Source organism: Megalobrama amblycephala, linkage group LG7, assembly GCF_018812025.1.
Source record: "Megalobrama amblycephala isolate DHTTF-2021 linkage group LG7, ASM1881202v1, whole genome shotgun sequence".
In the NCBI taxonomy this organism is placed as follows: Eukaryota; Metazoa; Chordata; class Actinopteri; order Cypriniformes; family Xenocyprididae; genus Megalobrama; species Megalobrama amblycephala.
This window is the reverse complement of record NC_063050.1, coordinates 24,808,931-24,829,763: the sequence shown is the minus strand read 5'-3', so window position 1 is coordinate 24,829,763 and position 20,833 is coordinate 24,808,931. Positions and strand designations below refer to the sequence as shown.

Genomic DNA, 20,833 nt, shown 5'->3' with positions numbered 1-20,833 from the left:
AGTGCAGTTTTATGGTTTATGAGATAGAAATTGACAAACGAGTGTATTACTTGCACCTGAAAGCATTCATTCTTCAGGTCGCTGTCCATAATATATCCATTATAAAAAATCAGTTTAAATATCCACTGAGGAAAACGTCTTTTGTCCTTTTAAAAGTCAAAGGGATTTCCCACAGCGCTAAAACAACTTCCTTGTTCTGACTCACTCATAGAGAGAGTCTTTGCTGCCATCTAATGACATAATAAAGCTAATTTTCACCCTTTCTCAATACCAAATACGGCTTATTTTTATAAAATAATGTTTATTAAACAACAATATTTAAATTAACAACTATAGCCATTATAAAAGACATAAACACAAGCAAACAATAAACAAAGTAAAATAAAAAAAATAAAAAAAACACAAGCAATTTAGTCAAACGTACAAATGTAGCACTCATACAGGATTAAAGTTAAATATAGCCTAAATATAGTTATGAAATGTAATTTTCCCCTTAACCCAAATCGTTTTGCTCTGGAACAATTAATAGCTTAATAAGACTAAAGATTGCACATTTGATATACCACAAATTAATTATATTTTTAACCACTATCTACATAAGAGTCAGCAATAAATACACGAAGGACTGGCCAAGATGAAGCTTTTCTCGGCGGGTACACGAGCTCTGAATGGCCGCTGACGGCCTGGAGCTTGCATCTGTGAAAGCGTCAAAACAAATAGTAAAACAGGCACTATGATTACATATCAGTCATATATTTGAGGTCTAAACAACCACATTCTCGCCTAGAAAAATTTTAAAACTACAGTTTGTGGTTCAACAAGTGTAGTATTTGTAAAAAATACAATGGATTTGCTCGGCCGCCATGACAGTCGCTTCAAGTGGAGTAATACAAACGGTGAAAAGGTAGGAGTGCTGTTCTCACTAGAATATCGCACGGCTCTCAGCCAATCAGATTCGAGAACCAGAAAGAACTGTGTGTGTATTAGGAGTGTAAAGGTACATGTATTCGTCCCGAACCGTCACGGTACGGACGTCACGGTTCGGTTCATGAAGTTAGACGATGAATACAGTCAGTCACAGGCAATCATCACTCCAATCCAAAAGGGGGCGCACACAGTAATGCTTTCTAGCCTAACCAATTTTAACCAGCATTAACCACCAATAATCGCAATAAGCTCTGTGTTTTGTTACTTTCGATTAGAAACAAAGTGCCATCTTTCAAATTCTGTCCATTTTATCACAAAATTCAAACAATAAATGCTTTTTGATGTGGCGTGACAGATCGCTGTATAGACGCCTCAGTTCAAATTGCAGCGCGGAGCGTGAGTGAACACGATCATCCCTTCCTCTTCACTACTACAGAATGAACATGAAGGTATGTTGAAAGATACAGTACAACTTACTGAAATGTATCATATCTTGTGTAATCTTTCAATCAGTGTGAAAGATGTCAGTAAAACAGTTTGTATGTCACGTAGTATTAAATTTACTTCAGAAAAGCCAGTCGGTGTCAACAGCTTGTTAGTTCACTAGAGAAACAAACTGTTTCGCTAAATATATGCACTATTAGCCTATATATTAATTATATTTTACTTAACCTGTTAGTTAATGTAAGGCCTAAATAAATCCATCATCAAAACAAGTTATGACAGCCACTGTGTGTAAATGATTATATTTCAACAACGAATTGGAGAATCATAAGTTAATGCAAAAACTGCCTTATGTGTAATTTACATGTTTAAAATACATATTTTTATTATTATTATTATTATTATTATTATTTGAGTGTTCATGATTATATCTAAAAAATAAATAGCAACTGAATTTAATAATTTGGGCTCTGTTGTTAACTGTAACCTTTATTGTAATGTGCAAGTAAAGGCTCCCTAATAGTTTACAGCATTAGCAGAGATAAGAAAATGTTAATTATAATTGAATAAATTTAAAGACAGAGACACAGTTGGTTCAGTAAAACATTGTTTAATTAAAAAAGAGAGAAAAAAAATGTTTTGTTTTCTCACCCTGCTGTACTGAACCCATATCGAACCGTGACTTTAAAACCGAGGTACGTACTGAACCATCATTTTTGTGTACCGTTACACCCCTAGTGTGTTTGTGTGTGTATGTGTGTGTGTGTGTGTGTGTGTGTGTATAAGGGGCGTTTCCTCCGAGGAGGCAAGGGAGGCAGTGCCTCCTCAAAAAAAAAAAAAAAAAAAATAGGATGAGAAAATAATCCATATTACATATAAAACAACACAAATATTACAAATTATGACATTAAAAAGAGCGCAAGTCACGCGTATTTCTTAAGGAACACTGCTCAACAGCGACACCCGCAGGTAAAGTTACAGCAGGAGTCATGCTTTACGGTCTATGGAGTCATGCCTCCCTTTGCTCTCATAGAAAATCATTAGAACCCCGGCGTGCAGTGGGTTTTGTGGGGGGTAATTGAGAATGAATGGGGGAAAGTCACGTGAGAGGAGGCAATGTCTCCATCGCGCTATGATTGGATGTAATTGGTTATGATTGGATATGACTGGTTTGTGCGATAAATCCTGTTAAACCCCGTTCCGTGCGTCAGTTTGACTGAACAAATAATGGCGTCAATCGGAAGACTAATTGAAAAGTAAGTAAACAGATCACAGTTAGATATTACTGCTTTATGTCACATCAAACTTGAAATGGATTGAAAACATGATGACCAATGTTCCCTCTAATTTTTTTTCTCGCTGAGCAAAACTTTTCTCTGTTGAGCGCACATTTTGGCCACCTGAGCAAAAATATACTTCACATCAGACCTGTACAATCAACGTAAACACACACAAAAAAAATGGTTTTATCATGCAACTGTAACATTTAACTTTAATGTGCCGTTTCTATTTTATTTGACCCTTGATGTAACTTAGTGATATATTAAATAATATGTTTGAACACAAGCAGTTCAGTCACTAAATTAAGCACATTTTAGGTTACTTGAGATTTTTTCACATTGCTTAACTGTACCAGTCTTTACCAAGAAATAATTTCTGTCCTCCTGCAGGACAGTTCAATTCTTTATAATAATATAATATGAGCAGTTACAATGATGGTTTGGAACAACCATAATGTGTTTTTGTACAGTCAATTATTAGCAACAGACAGTGTTAAACCATCAAAATTAAATTGTTTATTGCTTATGAATTTCCCAGATTTTTTTATACCAAGAGGTTTCAAGATTTTTCATGGCAAGGAGCCCTAAATAATCCCCTTGTGAGATCATTTTTTATTAGGCTTACATTATAATATAATAAAATATAATATAATATTTAAGTATTTAAACTGATATACAGTATTATATCAGTTTAAATGCTTCCATTTGTTTTAATATATTATAAAGTAAAAACAAACTGAAGCATTTAAACAGATCTGATAGCTAAATATTTTTAAGAAAAGTGAACATGTTAACTCTTTTATAGTTATCTAAACATCCCTGAAACCCACACCACCACCACCACACACAAAAATCTATTTAAACTGTATATCACTGATGTATTTTGAGTTTGCAAGCTACACCTGTGGTGGGTGTGTGATTGTAAATGTCTCAGAGTTTTGTTAGCATTCTGTGCCCATCATCCGTTATTTCCGCCACTTTTCATTAAACATGACGGTTTATTCACATTTCTTTTCGTTTCGCGTTGCCTCTCGTATTGAGGTATTTAGTCCGCAAACATTACAGTACCGCGACTGATTTGGCTCAGGGCCAGCCATCTTACACGCACTCAATCGTTCTCTTTCTATGAAACCTGTAAACCGCATTCACCGGTTCTAACTCTATAGCGACAGTAACTCTATAGCGGCTGACCAGAGCACTGCAATTATTTCTCATTTAAAATACTACAGTCTAATGCATTTATTTTCCCCACACATGATTTTCATGTCTGTTCTCTGCGCTGCAATTATTTTTTTCTGCGCGGCCGCGCACGCGCGCAGCTTAGAGGGAACATTGATGATGACTGTGGGGATTTTTAGTGCAATCAGCTTGGTGAAATTAAAAATAAAATTTGTGTCTGTGACAGACGGTGTTTACAGAGCATGACTGAAAAATAGCCTAAGTTGACTAAGAAATACATCAATACACAAATAAAATATATTGTTTAAATTATTGCCTTTAGTTATTATTTTGGAATGAATGTAGAAATGCTTAAAACACTAACTTGATGAGATTGGCTTGGTTTTGATAAATAGAACATTACATCGTTAATGTAAAATTACAAAATAGAATTGAATAGAATTTTTTTCTTTTTTGATGTAATGTAAAGTAATGTTCATTTAACAAGGAAGATGTGTCAACGTTAAGAGCAATGCATGAATTTACATTGATTCATAAAAAAAAATAAAAAATGTGCCTCCTCATTTCAGAACACCACTGCACGCCACTGGTGTGTATATATATATATATATATATATATATATATATATATATATATATATATATATATACACACACACACACATATATATATATATATATACATTTCTACCATAGACTGAATGGTAGTGTGTGTGTGTGTGTGTGTGTGTGTGTGTGTATATATATATATATATATATGTAATATTTGTTTTATTGTTTTTGAAATAAATTGCATCTGCTCACCAAGGCTGCATTTATTTAATCAAAATCATTCTAATATGCTGATTTGGTGGTCAAGAAACATTTCTTATTATTATCAATGAAAACTGTTGTGCTGCTTACTATTTTCGTGGAAACTTTTTTTTCTTTTTTTTTTAGCAAGCAAGTATTAAATGTCCCTTCATACTTTTGTTCAAAAGTATGGGGATTTCAGAAGATTTTTTATTTCAAATCAATTCTTTTGAACTTTCTATTCTTAGAAGAATCCTTAAAAAATGCATCACTGTTTCCACAAAATTATTAAGCATCACAAAATTGATATGTTTTCAACATTGATGATAATAAGTTATAAGACTGGAGTATTGGCTGCTGTTATTTGAATATTACTTTATTTATGAATTTTAAACTGTAATAATATTTTACATTGTTTTTTTTGTTTGTATTGATAAAATAAATGCAGCCTTGGTGAGAATAAAGGCCATTTCACACAGCACAGACAAATGCCAACAAACACCAAAAAACAAGTTGAATTTAGAATTTTATGAAAAATTACTCTCATGTTCACACTGCCCCAACAGACACAGACAAACGCTAATTGAACATGTTCATTCGCATGAAAGAAAACCCAGACCAACGCCAACAGACGCCAAGTGTTTGTTGCCATTTTTCTGTGTGGTGTGAATTGGCCTTAAGAGACTTCTTTAAAAAATATTAAAAAATCTTACCAACACCAAACTTTTGAACAGTTATGTATGCTTTATTCAAGAGGCTATATCTGTGTTTTTTAAAACTAACAGCCACTTTTCACTTCATAAAACATGGAATCTGTCCAGTTCCTTCTGCTTGCTGTTAGCACTGATGCTGCAGCAGCATCTGTGTATTTCTCTGCTACCTGCATTAAAAGCGAATACACCAGCATGCTGGCTCTTCGCACTGAGACAGTTATTCACATTCTGTCTGTTGGCAGGTTCCACACTGAGCGCCACAGGCTTTTATAGGGGATGTAAATAAAAGCCCCACACCAGGCTCTTCACCGGAACACTGTCTGCAGTGCTTGAAAGGGGTTTACACAACTTTACTGCTAACAGCAGGAAAGCAACAGACAAACTTTTTCACCAAGGCGGCGTAGAGTCAGGAACATTGTCTAACCTTGTAATGGCACTAAAACATGTTTTAAAGACTTCATATTCATTCACATTATCAAAGCCTAGAAGCTTGGCAAGCCAGTAGCAGATGCTTAAGCCCGTTCAGGCAGAATAAATTATATTTTAGTTATCGACAACACTGTAACGAATGAGTCCTCCTTCAGACATTGACTCTTTGGTGCATGAGTTATAGAGAGATTTGTTCTTGCCAAGGGAAAATCCATGGCAGTGGAGACATTCAAGGGAAGGTAATGGTGCAGAGCCTTCTGAGAACAATTAATGATCAATTCATCAAGGAGCTCATTTAGATGGAAGTCTGAAACCAGACTCTCTTCTAAACCTTGCTAAATGTATGGACTGTGAACCACACTCACACTTAGTTTTGGTTTGTTAGTTTTTTGGCTTTATGCTATTATACTGATGGTCATGCATGGAGCAGGAAAACCTTTCATTTTTTTTTTTTTTTTTAGAAAATTTTCTTATAAATGAATGTTCATGTAACCCAGTCAAAATATGGAACACTGCACTCTTAAAAAAAGGGTTAAATGGAGTTTTATACAGAACCCTAGGGTTCTTGACTCAATTTTAAACAACCCCCTTATGTCAAAAAGGCTCTATATACTGTAAGGATAAATGTCTTAAATGTTTGCATAATACTTTTATGTTTAACGGGTTATTTATTTGTTTGTTTGTTTATTTATATTTCTAGTGATAAAGTATGTTTACGACCTGTAAAAATTAAACTTAAAAATGAATTAAAACAATTTATTTATAACTAAATCCATAAAATGATCCTATGATGGGAAAATTGTTGTATATACCTTTTCTTCTAAGAATGATACCAATCAAAAATTTAGGGTTATTAACATTTTTAATGTTTAAAAAATTCTCCTATGCTCATCAGGGCTGGAAATATTTATCAAAAATAAAGTAAAAAGTAAAGTAATACTTTAAAAAATCATTATAGTTTAAAATAACTCTTCTATTTAAATATACATTTTTGAATATATTTTATTCATGTGATGGCAAAGCTGAATTTTCAGCATCATTACTCCAGTCTTACGTGTCACATGACCCCTCAGAAATCATTCTAATATGCTGCCTTAGTGCTAAAGAAACATTTATATTATTACCAAATGTCGAAAACAGTTTTGCTGCTTCAGATATTTGTAGAAGGTTTTGTTTTGTTTTTTGTTTTGAGAAAACAAAAGGTGGACTCAACACAGTAGGGATACAGAGATAAAAACAAGTAATTTTCGACTATCTCAATATTTCTTTGTTTGTTTGTTTGTTTGTTTTTTTCCATTAGAGACCCACTGTAAAATAAATAAGCTTTTATTAGGCTCCTGACAGAATTATTTACTGAATATGTAAACATTTTAATGACAGAAAAAGGTGCATCTTTAAGTAAAAATAAAATCTCTAAGAAATGTGGGGTTTTATTGTCATAATTTTATTCACAACAATATACAATTGGCAGGGACTACTGATGTTCAAAAATGTTTGAGGTAAAATATTAAAGATTTATGCTAGCAATTTTATCAATAAATGAGCTAAAAAAAAAAAAACCCTTAAGCCTCGTTTACACTGCACACGTGTGCGGCGCGTTACGGCTCCGGCAAGGTTTTGTTCCGTCCTCTGAGCGGTGTCAACTCACACCAGAAGCATTTCAGAAGCGAAGCGGCTGGATTCGCGAGACCACTAGATTTGCGTTGTTTTCATTGATTTTTTCATGTATTTAATGGCTAAATTGTTTTGTATGGTTTTATTGTGTTTTTGCTATGCCATATTTTATTTTGCTGTAGCCATACCGATGAAGTTAATACACTTAAAATTCCAGTTATGGACAACAAAAACAAAGAAATTTCAAGTTTTTCAACTTCGAATCTACTCGTCAGTTTCTGGCATCCTAGTGATGTGAAATATGAGCGGGAGTTTACTCAGGGTGATTATTTTGACTTTATTTTGTATTTGAGCTGCGCGTCTTGGACGCGGCGTCCGTCAAAAATAGGCTTTATCTTTAGCGAAGCGGCGCAGCGAGCCGCTTCTGGGACGCTTCTCAAACGCACCACGGGCGCGGCTGGTGTAAACACGAGCATTGACTAGAGTGGTCGCGTATCAGCTCCGGTAGCCGCGTCACAGCCGTAACACGCTGCACACGCGTGCAGTGTAAACGAGGCTTTATAGTTATGACTGCTCTCCCTTGTTTTTATGTTATTTCTGTCAAAAAATCTGTCAGCCTTTAAATCACTAAATTAATTAATTAATCCTAATTCAATTAATTCCTCACTTAGGACAAAATCATTAATTAAACAGATTGCTAAAGTGTGGCCTGCCATGGATCTTTAAAACACTGATGTCTAGCTCAAGCTGTGCAGCTCTGTTACTGTGAACAAGATGTGAGAATCAGCTCCACTTACTTTGGATGTCTGATGTCAGGAAGGGAGCGGTCCAGAGCAATATTGTTGCTGACGTAGATGTTGAAGCCGTTTTCTTTGTATACTGAGTCATCACACTCGTCCTCTATGAGTGGATATGGTTTCCCATGCTCCCCTTTTCCTGAAACAGATGCAGTCTGACATCAGCAACCATGCTGAACACAGCCAGGATGTTGGCAAGGTGAGCATGTGTGTACTAACAATGATACATATCACCACTCCATCACTGTAAGAACTGACAGTTTATTTTATTATTATTATGATTATTGTTATTGTTATTATTATTATTATTTATGACTGAACAGCTGAAGCAGCTTAACCAATGAGCCTGGCCTTTTGCTAAATGCTGACCAGACATACTCTAGTATGATGGCTTAACATGCTGACTGAGTTGCTGGCTCTGCACTGTACATTATGGTCTCAGCCACTTTTCACTGTGTCTGCCCGTCACAGTTGATGGAAACCCTACTAATCATTAAAGTAATATTCAAATAAAAAATTGTAAATTCTATATTCACCCTCATGTGTTGCTCTTTTCCATACAACAAAAGTGTATAGTAACTAAAGACATAAATTAGTTTTTAAGACTTGAACCAAATGGATGAATTAGCTTCTTTTATAAGTGAGAAGAGCAGAATCTTCAGAATTGTAAAGATAAATTGTAAATATTATTTTAATCCCCCTGCAGAGTGTACTCAAATCATTTAATGCACGGCTAGCCATGGATTATCTTGCTTATACAGTGCCATGGTCATTTAAAAAATAAGTAATAAAAGTCACGATTTACACCTTGTATTAAGATGCATTTTGGTCGCATCGGATCACAGCTGGACAATGCTAAAAACAGGTGTAAATGGGGTGTAAAACGTTTTGACCTTGTCCACTTTCGACCACTTCCAGAGGTACTCGAAAACACATTTGACTTTCATAGTAAACTCTCATGTGATTGAATGTGTTCAAACAGCCACAAAAGACCACCTACTGACTTAATGCGTAAACATTCCGGAAAGCGCACTAGCCAGACAGGATTTAAACTTTGTTGACTGGAGACCCAAATTTGGTTTGAAACATACCAAGCACAATGTTCTCTCACCATTCCTGATTTCTAACACACACTCACTAGTGTTGTCAGAAGACCCGGTACCTCGGTACCAAGTCGGTACTAAAAAATTAAAACATCACGGTACCAGGTTTCCTTAAGTACCAGTGGTACCGAAAACCCGGTCAACCCGGTTCTTGATGCGCTATCCGAACGGTGCGCAGTTGCGTCCTCTTCATAAAAGCACTGAGACATGGCGACCGGTGGTGCTGATGCGGTGGCTGTAAATCCACTTGTTGACAAGAAAGGAAAAGAGCCACGTATGGAAATATTTTGGATTTGCGGCTGATGACGAGGGGAACATCATAGATCATCAAAAACCAATTTGCAAACAATGTCATCAAAGTTTTCTTAAAGACACCTTAAAAGACCGACACCCGGATCTAATGAAAGAGTTCATGCAGGTAAGTTTCAATTTTATTTCATATTTAGAGTTTATGTTATGTTTAACTTGAATGTCGGATTGAAATAAACAAAATGTTAGCCGTTTGCATTGTAAATCATTAGCATATGTGGTGCAGCTAAGGCTAATATAGTGAGTGTTAGAATGACGCAGTTTAGATTAAATAAAAGTACAATAATATAAAACACGATTTATCTTCTCCTGTATAGTGTGGTAAAACTTTACAGTTAGATAGTACCATTCACTAACATTAGGCTACTTCATGCATTATCTAACATCAACTTACAGTAAGTGAACAATATATTTTTACAACATTAATTAATGTTTGTGAATGTTATTTAATACAAACACTTAATTGTTCATGTTTGTTCATTGTGCATTAAATAATGTTAACAGATAAAACTTTTGATTTTAAAAATGTAAATTTTGAAATTAACCCTATGGTGCGTTCACACCAGACGCGAATGAAGCGTTAAGCATTAAGAGTGGTTTACATGTTAAGTCAATGCAAAGATTCAAATAGACATCCAGCGGTGCGATTCGTGCAAATTGAGCAGTTGACGCGCCTAACGCGTGATTCGCGAGAATAGCGCAAGTTGAAATATCTGAACTTTGGTGAAACTAGTGACTTGATTACGATGTAGCGAGCGAGGCAGAAATCCGAAACAACAATGGAGGACACTGTACGATACATCGTCATACTTTTATAGAAACAGGAATAAAAAGGATCTTGCATGAAAGAAAGTGAGTGAGGAGGTAAAAAAGGGTCTTTACTCAATTTTAGCTATATATACACAAGCTAGCTAAAGCTGCCAAATTGATCTTATTCGCCGTATTTTATAACTACTTTCCCGCTGACAAGTTGTGTTTATTCAGAGGAAGTGTGCAGAAAGAAGTGGAAGAGTCTGGGACACATATTTAAAGGAGAGGGAGAGCCCCTCTCATGACGCAAATTTGCGTCTGTTGTGAAGTGAATTTCACGTGCGAATGAAGCGAGTAAGTCGCGTCTGGTGTGAACGCCCCATAAGAATAATTACATCTTTGTAATAGTGATATACAGATATGTAATCTTATCTAAATTTATTACAAAAGCCAAGGTTTGTTATTTACAGAAAAGCTGGTGTCAATGATCTAATGTTGCATTTGGTCAGATTCAGCCCATTGTTTTACTTTTATATATTTCCTTTTACAGCTGCAGGCTGAGGAAGATCATAAAACATCTACAATGACACCCCAGCAAACTCTAAATCAGACAACAGTTCCAAATGCTTTTCGGCGGCAGCAGAAATATGACAAAAACTCACCTGAAGCAAGAAAACTGAACCGAGCTGTTGCTGAATTCATATGTATGGATGAAGTGCCCATTTACACCGTTGAAATATGTGGATTCCAGCAACTGCTTCATCACTTTAACCCACAATACCAGCTTCCAATCCAAAACTTTTTTTATGTACACAGAGATTCCCCGCATCTACAATGACACCAGAGACCTCATAATCCAGCATCTCGGAGAGAAACCGTTTTACAGCTGCACAACAGATCTTTGGACAAGCAGAACTGCAGACACTTTCATGTCTGTAACTTTGCAGTACATTACTAAATCGCGGGAATTGCAATCCTGGTGTATTTTGGCTGTTGTGGTCTCAACACAGATCACACTGCTGAAAGTTTGAAGGAGGCCTTTGAAGAAAAACTTGAAGACTGGAATTTGGACATTGTAAGAATGTCAGGCATCACAACCAATAATGCCACAAATAACAAAAAAGCATTTGAGGACTACATCTGGATCCCTTGTTTTGGACACAATCTCCACCTTGTTGTAAATAAGGCATTAGACATAAACAGGGTGTCCACAGCTCTGTCAAGGCTTCGAAAAACTATTTCTGCTTTCACAAGATCACCAAAACTTTCATGCCAGCTGGCCAAAAAACAGAAAGATCTGTCCTCTCCAGACCATAAACTCATTCATGAAGAACCCACTCGCTGGAATTCTTCATACGATATGGTGGCAGCAGCAGGTTGTTTGTGCTGTGCTGGCTGAAGACAGGAAAAAATGGTATCTGATACCAAAAGACTCAGACATTACATTTTTAGAAACTGTTAAAGCAGTTCTTGAGCCACTCAGTCCTTTTACTGATGCACTTAGTGGGGAAAAACATACCACCATGTCCTCAGTCTTGCCATTACTCTAGAAGATATTTGAATGTCTCAGTCATGAACAAAGTGACTCTGCATTAGCCAAAGAAATGAAGGAAAAGATAAATGATTATCTTCACCATCACTATGATGACCGGCAGCTGCGGCTTCTTTTCAACACTGCAACTTCCCATGATCCAAGATTCAAGAACAGCTTTGTTCCTCTTAAGGATGATGTGAAGAAAAGTCTCCTCGATGAGGCGAGGAAAATGGGCAATGAAAACGGAAGTGCATCTCAGGTCTCTGGAGAGTCAAATCAAGAAGTCAGGCCATCAAAAAAATCAAAAAATGACCTTAAGTAATTGCTTTCCACCATACACGGGGACAAGAAAGAAAAGAAAGAACCAACATCCTCAGTTCAAGCACAGCTTTCTGCAAGTGACGAGTTAAATAGTGAATTCTTGGTGTACGGTCAGATGCCTGAGGTCAGTGCTGAGGATGATCCACTTTCCTGGTGGAAAACAAATATGGGTACACTACCTCAACTATCAGAGTTTGCTAGGAAGTATCTGTGCATTGCTGCATCAACCAGTTCATCTGAAAGAGTGTTCAGTACTGCAGGGTATATTGTTAGCCCAAGACGCTCAAGACTGAATCAGGAACATGTTGATATGTTAGAGTTTCTTTCTGAAAATCTGGAAATGGCAAAAAAACTAACTTAAGGAATAACTGTAACTGTAGGCCAGTATTGTTTTGGGTGAAACTTTAAGCATAGAGTAAGTGAAACTTGTTTATATATATAGCCCTCATGTTTCATTGTTATCTTGTCTAGCTTTGTTCTGTGTAACATGCTTGCAAGTGAGTCTGGTTCATGGTCAGGTCAGGTCAGGTCAAGTCTCTGAAATCTTGTATTTTTTCATGTTTTTTGGATTAAACAAACTGCACATGGGTTCACTTCAACTTGCCTGCAGTGGATACGTTACACATACGCACACATACATTTCCCCCCATTTATTTTATTACATTAGTAGATTAAATTTTTCTGAAAGCACTTTGTGAAGCTGTTTAAAACATAAAGCTTACATGACCACTGCTTTCAGCGGCAATGCAAAAGCTGGTTGAAATATTCCGGTATGATCATAATTTCAAAGGTTTAATAGATATAACCGAATCGTTGTCATTTAGGAATAAGATTGCGATCTTTTGATTAATCGTGCATACATAAGAGCTTATAGCTAATGTATTTTTTACCAGACCTCAAAAGTAATTCACTATGGTGGTATATTTGATCTCCACATTTTAAGTATTTAGGAATGATGATTTGACCCTGATCTTGTTCTGTCTTAAATCAGAAGATATTTTTGGTAATACTTTACAATAAGGTTTCATTAAAGGTGCTAAAGAGGTTCTTTTTGTCGACTGAGTTTTTGAAATGAGCGCATGGGTAAGAACAACCCCCCTCCTTCACAGCTCATTTAGAGGGAACGCCTCCCAAAACTTGTGCACGAGTATCTGAACACGAGTGTTTACCACCGGCATTCGCTGTGTTATTAAGCCGGGCACACATTTAACGACTAGCTAAAACATTCTGACTATGCTCAACATACAGCAATTATTTCCTGCTCCTGAAGCAGATTTATATACTTTCACATGGAATTGAAACACCAGCCAGAGGGCCAATCGTTTACGCGATCACGGCTGATGTTTTTAAGGCCCTACCTCGTGCACAGATGATGTATATTAATATTATTACTTTCAGTGCACCTAATAAATAGTCTTTTATCAGTTAGTAAAGACAGTTTCAAGTAATATTGCAAAATTGTATAAAACAAAACATCCTCTTTAGCACCTTTAACATTATTTAACTGCATTATTTAACATTAACTGAACTGCACTTCTACAGCATTTATTAATCTTTGTTAATGTTAATTTCAACATTTACTAATACATTATTAAAATCAAAAGTTGTATTTGTTAACATTAGTAAATGCACTGTGAACTAACAAACAGCTGTATTTTTAACTAAAGTTAACCAAGTTTAATAATTACAGTAATGTATTGCACATTGTTAGTTCGTGTTAGATAAAACATTAACTAATGTTAACAAATAAAAACCTTATTGTAAAATGTTACCTATTTCTTTATTAAACGATTCTGAGCGGTTGATAACTGTTGAAAGCGTTTAATCCATAAGCAAATTAATTTCTGCAAGAGCACGGAGAGATTCACGAGCGCACACACGCAATATCTAAGCGAGAGGAGAGGTATAAGAGAGCACTGTATGTTTCAGAGCGCGCATTCAATTTTGTGCGAGAGCAAAGGAAATCCGCGCGCGAGCGGAGAGATTCACGCTTGTGCATTACATGTTTGTGCTCTCGCGTCACAATGATGTGCTCTCGACATAACGCCATACACAGAATGCTGTATTTTAAAGCGATAAAGAGGAGATTAGGAAGAGAAACGGTTAGACATTAGAAGGGAACCAAAGCTTTACCGAGCTCAGTGGCTCTGGTCGAGCTCTGATATAAATAAAACGCTATTGGCTATTTTAAAAAAGGGGCAGGGCTGTTCGATATATCCCGCCCTGTCTTCCTGTTTCAGTTGAAATTACGTCAACACATTGAACAACGCTGCATGTTCCAAGACACTTCAGTGGGCCTTTAAAGTGCCAAAAACAAGTCTGAAGAAGTGCATAGCATTTCAGTTTTGAGAATGCATGCATCCTTTGAGGAAACATGAGAATAAACACTGTAGTAGCAATGTAGGCTGCACAGCACCTTTTCATCAGAAATGATTCTACTCTGAATGCTTTATGCTCTAAGTATAATTGGCTGATCAGTGCCACTAATATTACCCTGAGAACAGCTGCTTGCCTGAATCATTAACCAACATTTTTTTCCTCTCCTGATTGTTTAAATGCCAAATGGATACTGAAATCTACAGTATAGCATCCAAAACAGCTCTCAAACATCTAAGTACCCATCTTATTATGCAACACAGAAGTAAGCTGTTTTCTGTGAATTTCTGTGAATGTGTGACTTCTGATTCATTAGCCGCTATAGGTAAATAACTAGAAAAATAACAGTGCAGTAAACCTTAAAACAATTTGCACAACTATTTAAAACACAAACCAGTGTGTTTATAATTATGACAATACATTAAAGAAGTACCAGTTTGCAATATAAAGTAGCATAACGAGCTGTTCTGTACAGCTAAAAATAACTGGAAGCAGAGCAGACGACACCGGAGGCCAAACATATTCAATTTACAAATGGCTGTGTCTGCTTTTATGTTAAAAATAATTTGGATAGACACATTAAAAACAAAAAAAAACAAAAAAAAAAAACAGGCTTTTTTATTTGTCATCAGTGTAAGCATCAATTGTTGAAAAAAAACTGTTTCTTTTGCTATATAATTTTTTATCAATGTAGTTTTTAATTTACTTGGAACCAATTCATTGACATAAATTAATATTTCATATCGAAGGCAGACGGTCTTTCTACAGAGAGCTGATAGCAATATTCTCTCATCTACCTGCATGGGAGATTTTATTCTGATCAAAATGTCAATTACTTCCCATGCTGCTGCTTTAACCAAACTTCATAACTGAAAATAAGATATTTATACAGAGGGTATTGGTTTTTCCAACATTCTAACTTTGATTTTCATAGTCCTCTGGGGAATTTCTTCATGACAGGCTGAAGTCAAAACCAAACCACCAACCTATCAGTGTAATTAATGCATTCCGACAGATCTTTTGTCTGATCTCTAGCTGAGAACAGAAAATGCAATGCAAGAGATCCTTTTTGATGTGCAAAAAATAGAAAGTATAGAATGTTTCCAAAACAAAACAACACATAAGGGGGTCTTTGTCTTTTTGTCAAATGGGTCTATAGATATTTTCATAATTTGATGTCACCAAACAAACAAACAAAAACAAAAATAATCAAAAGGCACACAAAAACTCTGATTTTAACAAACAATTATTCACAGATAGCAACGTTCAAAAACGCATGCATTAAGTTATATATCTAGTTTTACTGCATCATCAAATCATTTCTAATGAACATGGATTGGATCCATTTAACATTCAGCATAAATACAACAGAACAAAGATACAAATGAAATAAACTGTGCTTTTTAGGTAGGTTTAACAGTAGTTTTCAGAGATAAGAAATAAAGTAAACAAATGTAAAATAACACTGCATGTTCTTCACTGTATAAATTAAATACATATTAATCTTTATTAAAGTTACAAAAGTTATTTAGTCAAGAGTAGTGAGTGATTTTTTGACTTTTGCTGTTTGATTAAAGGTGCCCTAGAACTTCTTTTTAAAAGATGTAATATAAATCTAAGGTGTCCCCTGAATGTGTCTGTGAAGTTTCAGTTCAAAATACCCCATAGATTTTTTTTTTAATTCATTTTTTTAACGGCCTATTTTGGGGCATCATTAACTATGCACCGATATATAGGTTGCGGCCCCTTTAAATCTCCCGCTCCCCCTCCCCCGGAGCTCACGCTTGCCTTGAACAGCATAAACACAGTTCACACAGCTAATATAACCCTCAAAATGGATCTTTACAAGATGTTCGTCATGCATGCTGCTTGCATACATCAGATCATGTAAGTATAGTATTTATTTGGATGTATTACATTTGATTCTGAATGAGTTTGAGGCTATGCTGCGTGGCTAAAGCTAACATTACACACTGTTGGAGAGATTTATAAAGAATGAAGTTGTGTTTATGCATTATACAGACTGCAAGTGTTTAAAAATGAAAATAGCGACGGCACTCTTGTCTCCGTGAATACAGTAATAAACGATGGTAACTTTAACAGTACATTAGCAACATGCTAATGAAACATTTAGAAAGACAATTCACAAATATCACTAAAAATATCATGTTATCATGGATCATGTCAGTTATTATTGCTCCATCTGCCATTTTTCGCTATTGTTCTTGCTTGCTTAACTAGTCTGATGATTCAGCTGTGCAGATCCAGACGTCCTGCCCTTTTCTAATGCTTGAACATGAGCTGGCATATGCAAATATTGGGGGCGTACACCCCGACGGTTACGTAACAGTCGGTGTTATGTTGAGATTCGCCTGTTCGTCGGAGGTCTTTTAAACAAATTAGATTTATATAAGAAGGAGGAAACAATGGAGTTTCAAATTCAGTGTATGTCTTTTCCATGTACTGAACTCTTGTTATTCAACTATGCCAATATATATTCAATATTTAATTCTAGGGCACCTTTAACATTAAAACACAGACAGCAGCGGAGCAGGAATATTAGCCTGCTGTCACTTTAAGAGCAGCACGGATCTAATATACTGTTACAAAAGTTTTATTTCTCAGCTGTTTACATTCATTTTAAGACACAACCTACTATGTTTACAAGGATACTCACCAAGACAGTCACTTTGATGTAATAACTCCATTCAGTATTCATGCACTGTCTGAGACGCTGCTTTCCGGGTGCACGCTATGGTTGTGTGCGAACTTCTCAACGAGTAGAATTGAGCTCTCTTTTACATCTTCTTGCACTTGAATATTTAAATTTTCAAGACTTAAAACCACATGCAATGAATACACTTTCACAAAGATGCAGCACACTAGCCAATTAGGACAGTGACAATGCAACAGACATTATACAGCTCATTGCCTTAATGTAGTTAATTAATAAACCATCGGTTTGTTATATCAGCCTTTTCCATGCTACAGCCAAAATGCAGATGGTTGTAAATTGATCAAAAATCAGCCAATAAAAATCGGTGGCTGATGCATCTATATACATCTCTATCACAAACGTGTGTGTATATATACTGTGTATATATATGTAAACCTTATTGATTTAATGCATCCCTTAGTGCATTTTAGCAAAAGTCATCTCGCTGTGACATGTGCATAATTACAATAACCTCACACCCACTCCTCTGGCATTTTCTGGCTTGATAACAGAGTTAAACAGAACATTTAAATCATAATGCAAAATTACAGATTTTAATACTCCTACGCACAAGCTCTCAGTGTGTACACGTGTTTGCCTCTTAAAAGCGTTGTACAACAGCTCCATGCAGAGTTTATTATTGTTATCAGAACTTTTGGGGCAAAGCTTCAGAAAGCATTGTGGGTTTGAACACTGACAGGCAGTGTGCATAACAGAAGAAAAACTTTTTTTTTTCAGCTAGTGTAATTGCACAACGAGCATTATATCTGATAAATACTGTTTCTGCACTGGATTAGCTAGACCTCTGTTCTGTGTCTACTCACAAATTTCATAATGAGATGTAACCTATATATAACTTTGCAATTTTACACACCAGGATCTCCACACTAAAAGACCCCCTGTGGTGAAAATCGAGTTTTTAATGTTGTTTATATGTCTATGTGGTGTTTTTTTTTTTTATATATGCTTTAAGACAAACCATGTGCAAATTCATATGTCATTGCTGAGTATTTTTTTTTTTTTACTTAAAACTGCAGTGAAAAAAAGACAGTCTCAAACCCATGGTTTGAAATCGCTGGTGTCTGTGACGTCACAAACTACCTTGTAACCAATCACGTCAAAGTGCCGGCAGACTTTAGCATATCATTAACAGCGAACTAGCAGTGGAGTCTCGAGGGAAGCCAGGTTATCCCGGTATATTTTTCTGTTGATATGAAAAATTGTGTAGATTTAGCAACATGGCGGGTGCATGATGTATATTACGATGTTATGATGAACTGTATGCCTTTCTCCACTGATGTTCTAAGTGGTTAAAGCATTTGTAAGGATACTGATTGTTAGAAGGCAGATGTCTGACTCTGACATGGTTAACGGGAACATGGTTTGTGTAACATTAAGTACACATTATTAGCTGTCAAACAAAAGGCTAATAATATGAATTACCGTCATGTGTCCTATGTTGTAAAGAGCGATACCATTGTGCAGTGTTTACCTCAGCAAGTTGACTGAGTGGATCTCTGAGCTTGTGTGAGTGAGTGGAGGTGGGGCTAATTTGCATATTCAATTGCTATGTTTACATGCACCCAAATAATCCATTTGTAATCGGATTGACGGCTCAATCGAATTGAAAAATGTTCATGTAAACTCGATCTGAATAAAATTTCGATCAGACTGGAAGGGGTGGTTTATTCCTTTTCTAATCCGATCCAACAACAAAAAATGACCATGTAAACGCTTGATTCCGACTACTTTCTCAATCGTATTCAGAAGTCTCTGGGGCACGTGCGCAGTGCAATGTTGACACGCATTAAGCAGTGCGCAAGTTCACGTCTTTAGTTGTAAAGATTTATGAATGTGTATGCCAACAGGGCAAAAATAACAATGAGCTCTGTTGGTGTCACGTCCATGGTCTCCGCAAGTGTGAATGATATGACGTCACACGCAGAGCGGGTGCGCAAAAGTTTTAATCGGAATGTAGTTCACACTTACAAATAATCAGATAGTAAATAGTATGCATAGTAGTATGGGTGCTGTCCGAGGAGAGGGCTCCAAGCTCTGTATTTTGGCCCGAACCCAGAGTACTCCCCCCGTATTCTGGTTAGGAAAGTAACCAGGCAAGTGTGAAGAGACAGGGTGGTGGAGGGATGCTGTAAAACTGTCGAGGAATATGGGTGAGTCGACTGTGTCTATATATATATATATATATATATATATATATATATATATATATATATATATATATGATTTCACTCATGCTGGGGTGCGTTTCCCGAACAACGATGTAACTTGCTGCTGAACTACCATAGTACGATGCATCGTTAAACAAATCAACTAGCTAGTCACGACTGTTTCCCGAAACCGTATTGTCGCAATCCTGTCGTTCAACCACGTTGGTGAATGACGTCACGCAGGTGGTGGAGTAATAACTTCTTTAAATGAATCCGTTTGAGATCGAATTAATGCTAGAATTTCTGCTATAAATTACAGACATGGCATTAGAGGACTAATTCTCATTTTCCTAAGTTATTTTGCTTTATTTCCAGATTAAATCAAATGCTTGTTCTTACGTACTAGAGCATGTACGCACATGCGCACTCTCCAAAAATGGTGCTTTAAATCTCTTGACAAACTAAAATATATAAATGACACTTGTATATATTCACAAGTTTGCGATGCAGTTTGCGAATGTTCGTTTGAACGATAGTTTCGGGAAACACCAAATCGTTGAACTATGTAAGTAACGACGGAACTTGCGATGTTAGTTGGCTAACGATGCTTTTGGGAAACGCACCCCTGATTGGGTCGATATGTTGAGTACTGATTGCTAACAGCTGGCTAAAAAATGACGTGATTATTAGACAGATTATTTGAAAGTTGCTCCTCCCGAATTTTGTTAATAAAACATCATATAAAACACATATATAAATGGATATTTGAATCAGATTACAATGTTTAGAGTGCGTGTAAACAGATCTGCAATTGGATTCAATTCATTTGAAAATTAGTGCATGTAAACATAGCCATTGATCCGTGTGTGTGTGTGTAATGTGTATACACATTATGACGAGTCACAAGTGAAGTGTACATCGTTGATCATCTCCACATATTAAGGTCTGGGTAGACTAGATAGTAAGCAAACAATCAGTTCTCGTAATCAACGTGCTGGATGCAGGAGAAATGGGCAGTAATAAGATCTGAGTGACTTTGACAAGGGCCAAATTTCAAGGCAACTGGGTCAGAGTATTTCTGAAACAGCAAGGCTTGTGGGTTGTTCCAAGTCAGCAGTGGTGAGAATTTACCAACAGTGGTCCGAGGAGGGACAAACCACAAACCGTCTGCATGGTGTTGAGCGCACAAGACTCATCGGTGCACAAAAGCAACGAAGGCTATCCTGTCTGGTCCGATCCAACAGACATCATATGGACAGGCGTGTACGTGTGCGCCTTTTACCTGGGGAATCAATGGCACCATGATGCACTGTGGGACAACGACAAGCAATGGGCAATGTTCTACCGGGAAACCCTGGGTCCGGCCATTCATGTGGACATG

At 36.4% G+C, this 20,833-nt stretch overlaps 1 protein-coding gene across 1 annotated transcript in view; it reads right to left on the bottom strand.

The window, feature by feature from the left end:
* galntl6 (polypeptide N-acetylgalactosaminyltransferase like 6) overlaps positions 1-20,833 on the bottom strand; it is a 261,879-nt gene that overhangs the window by 179,037 nt on the left and 62,009 nt on the right. Inside the window, exon 4 of the mRNA XM_048196695.1 lies at positions 8,176-8,314. Coding sequence (XP_048052652.1) covers positions 8,176-8,314 — 139 coding nt within the window. The remainder of the gene's footprint in view (positions 1-8,175; positions 8,315-20,833) is intronic.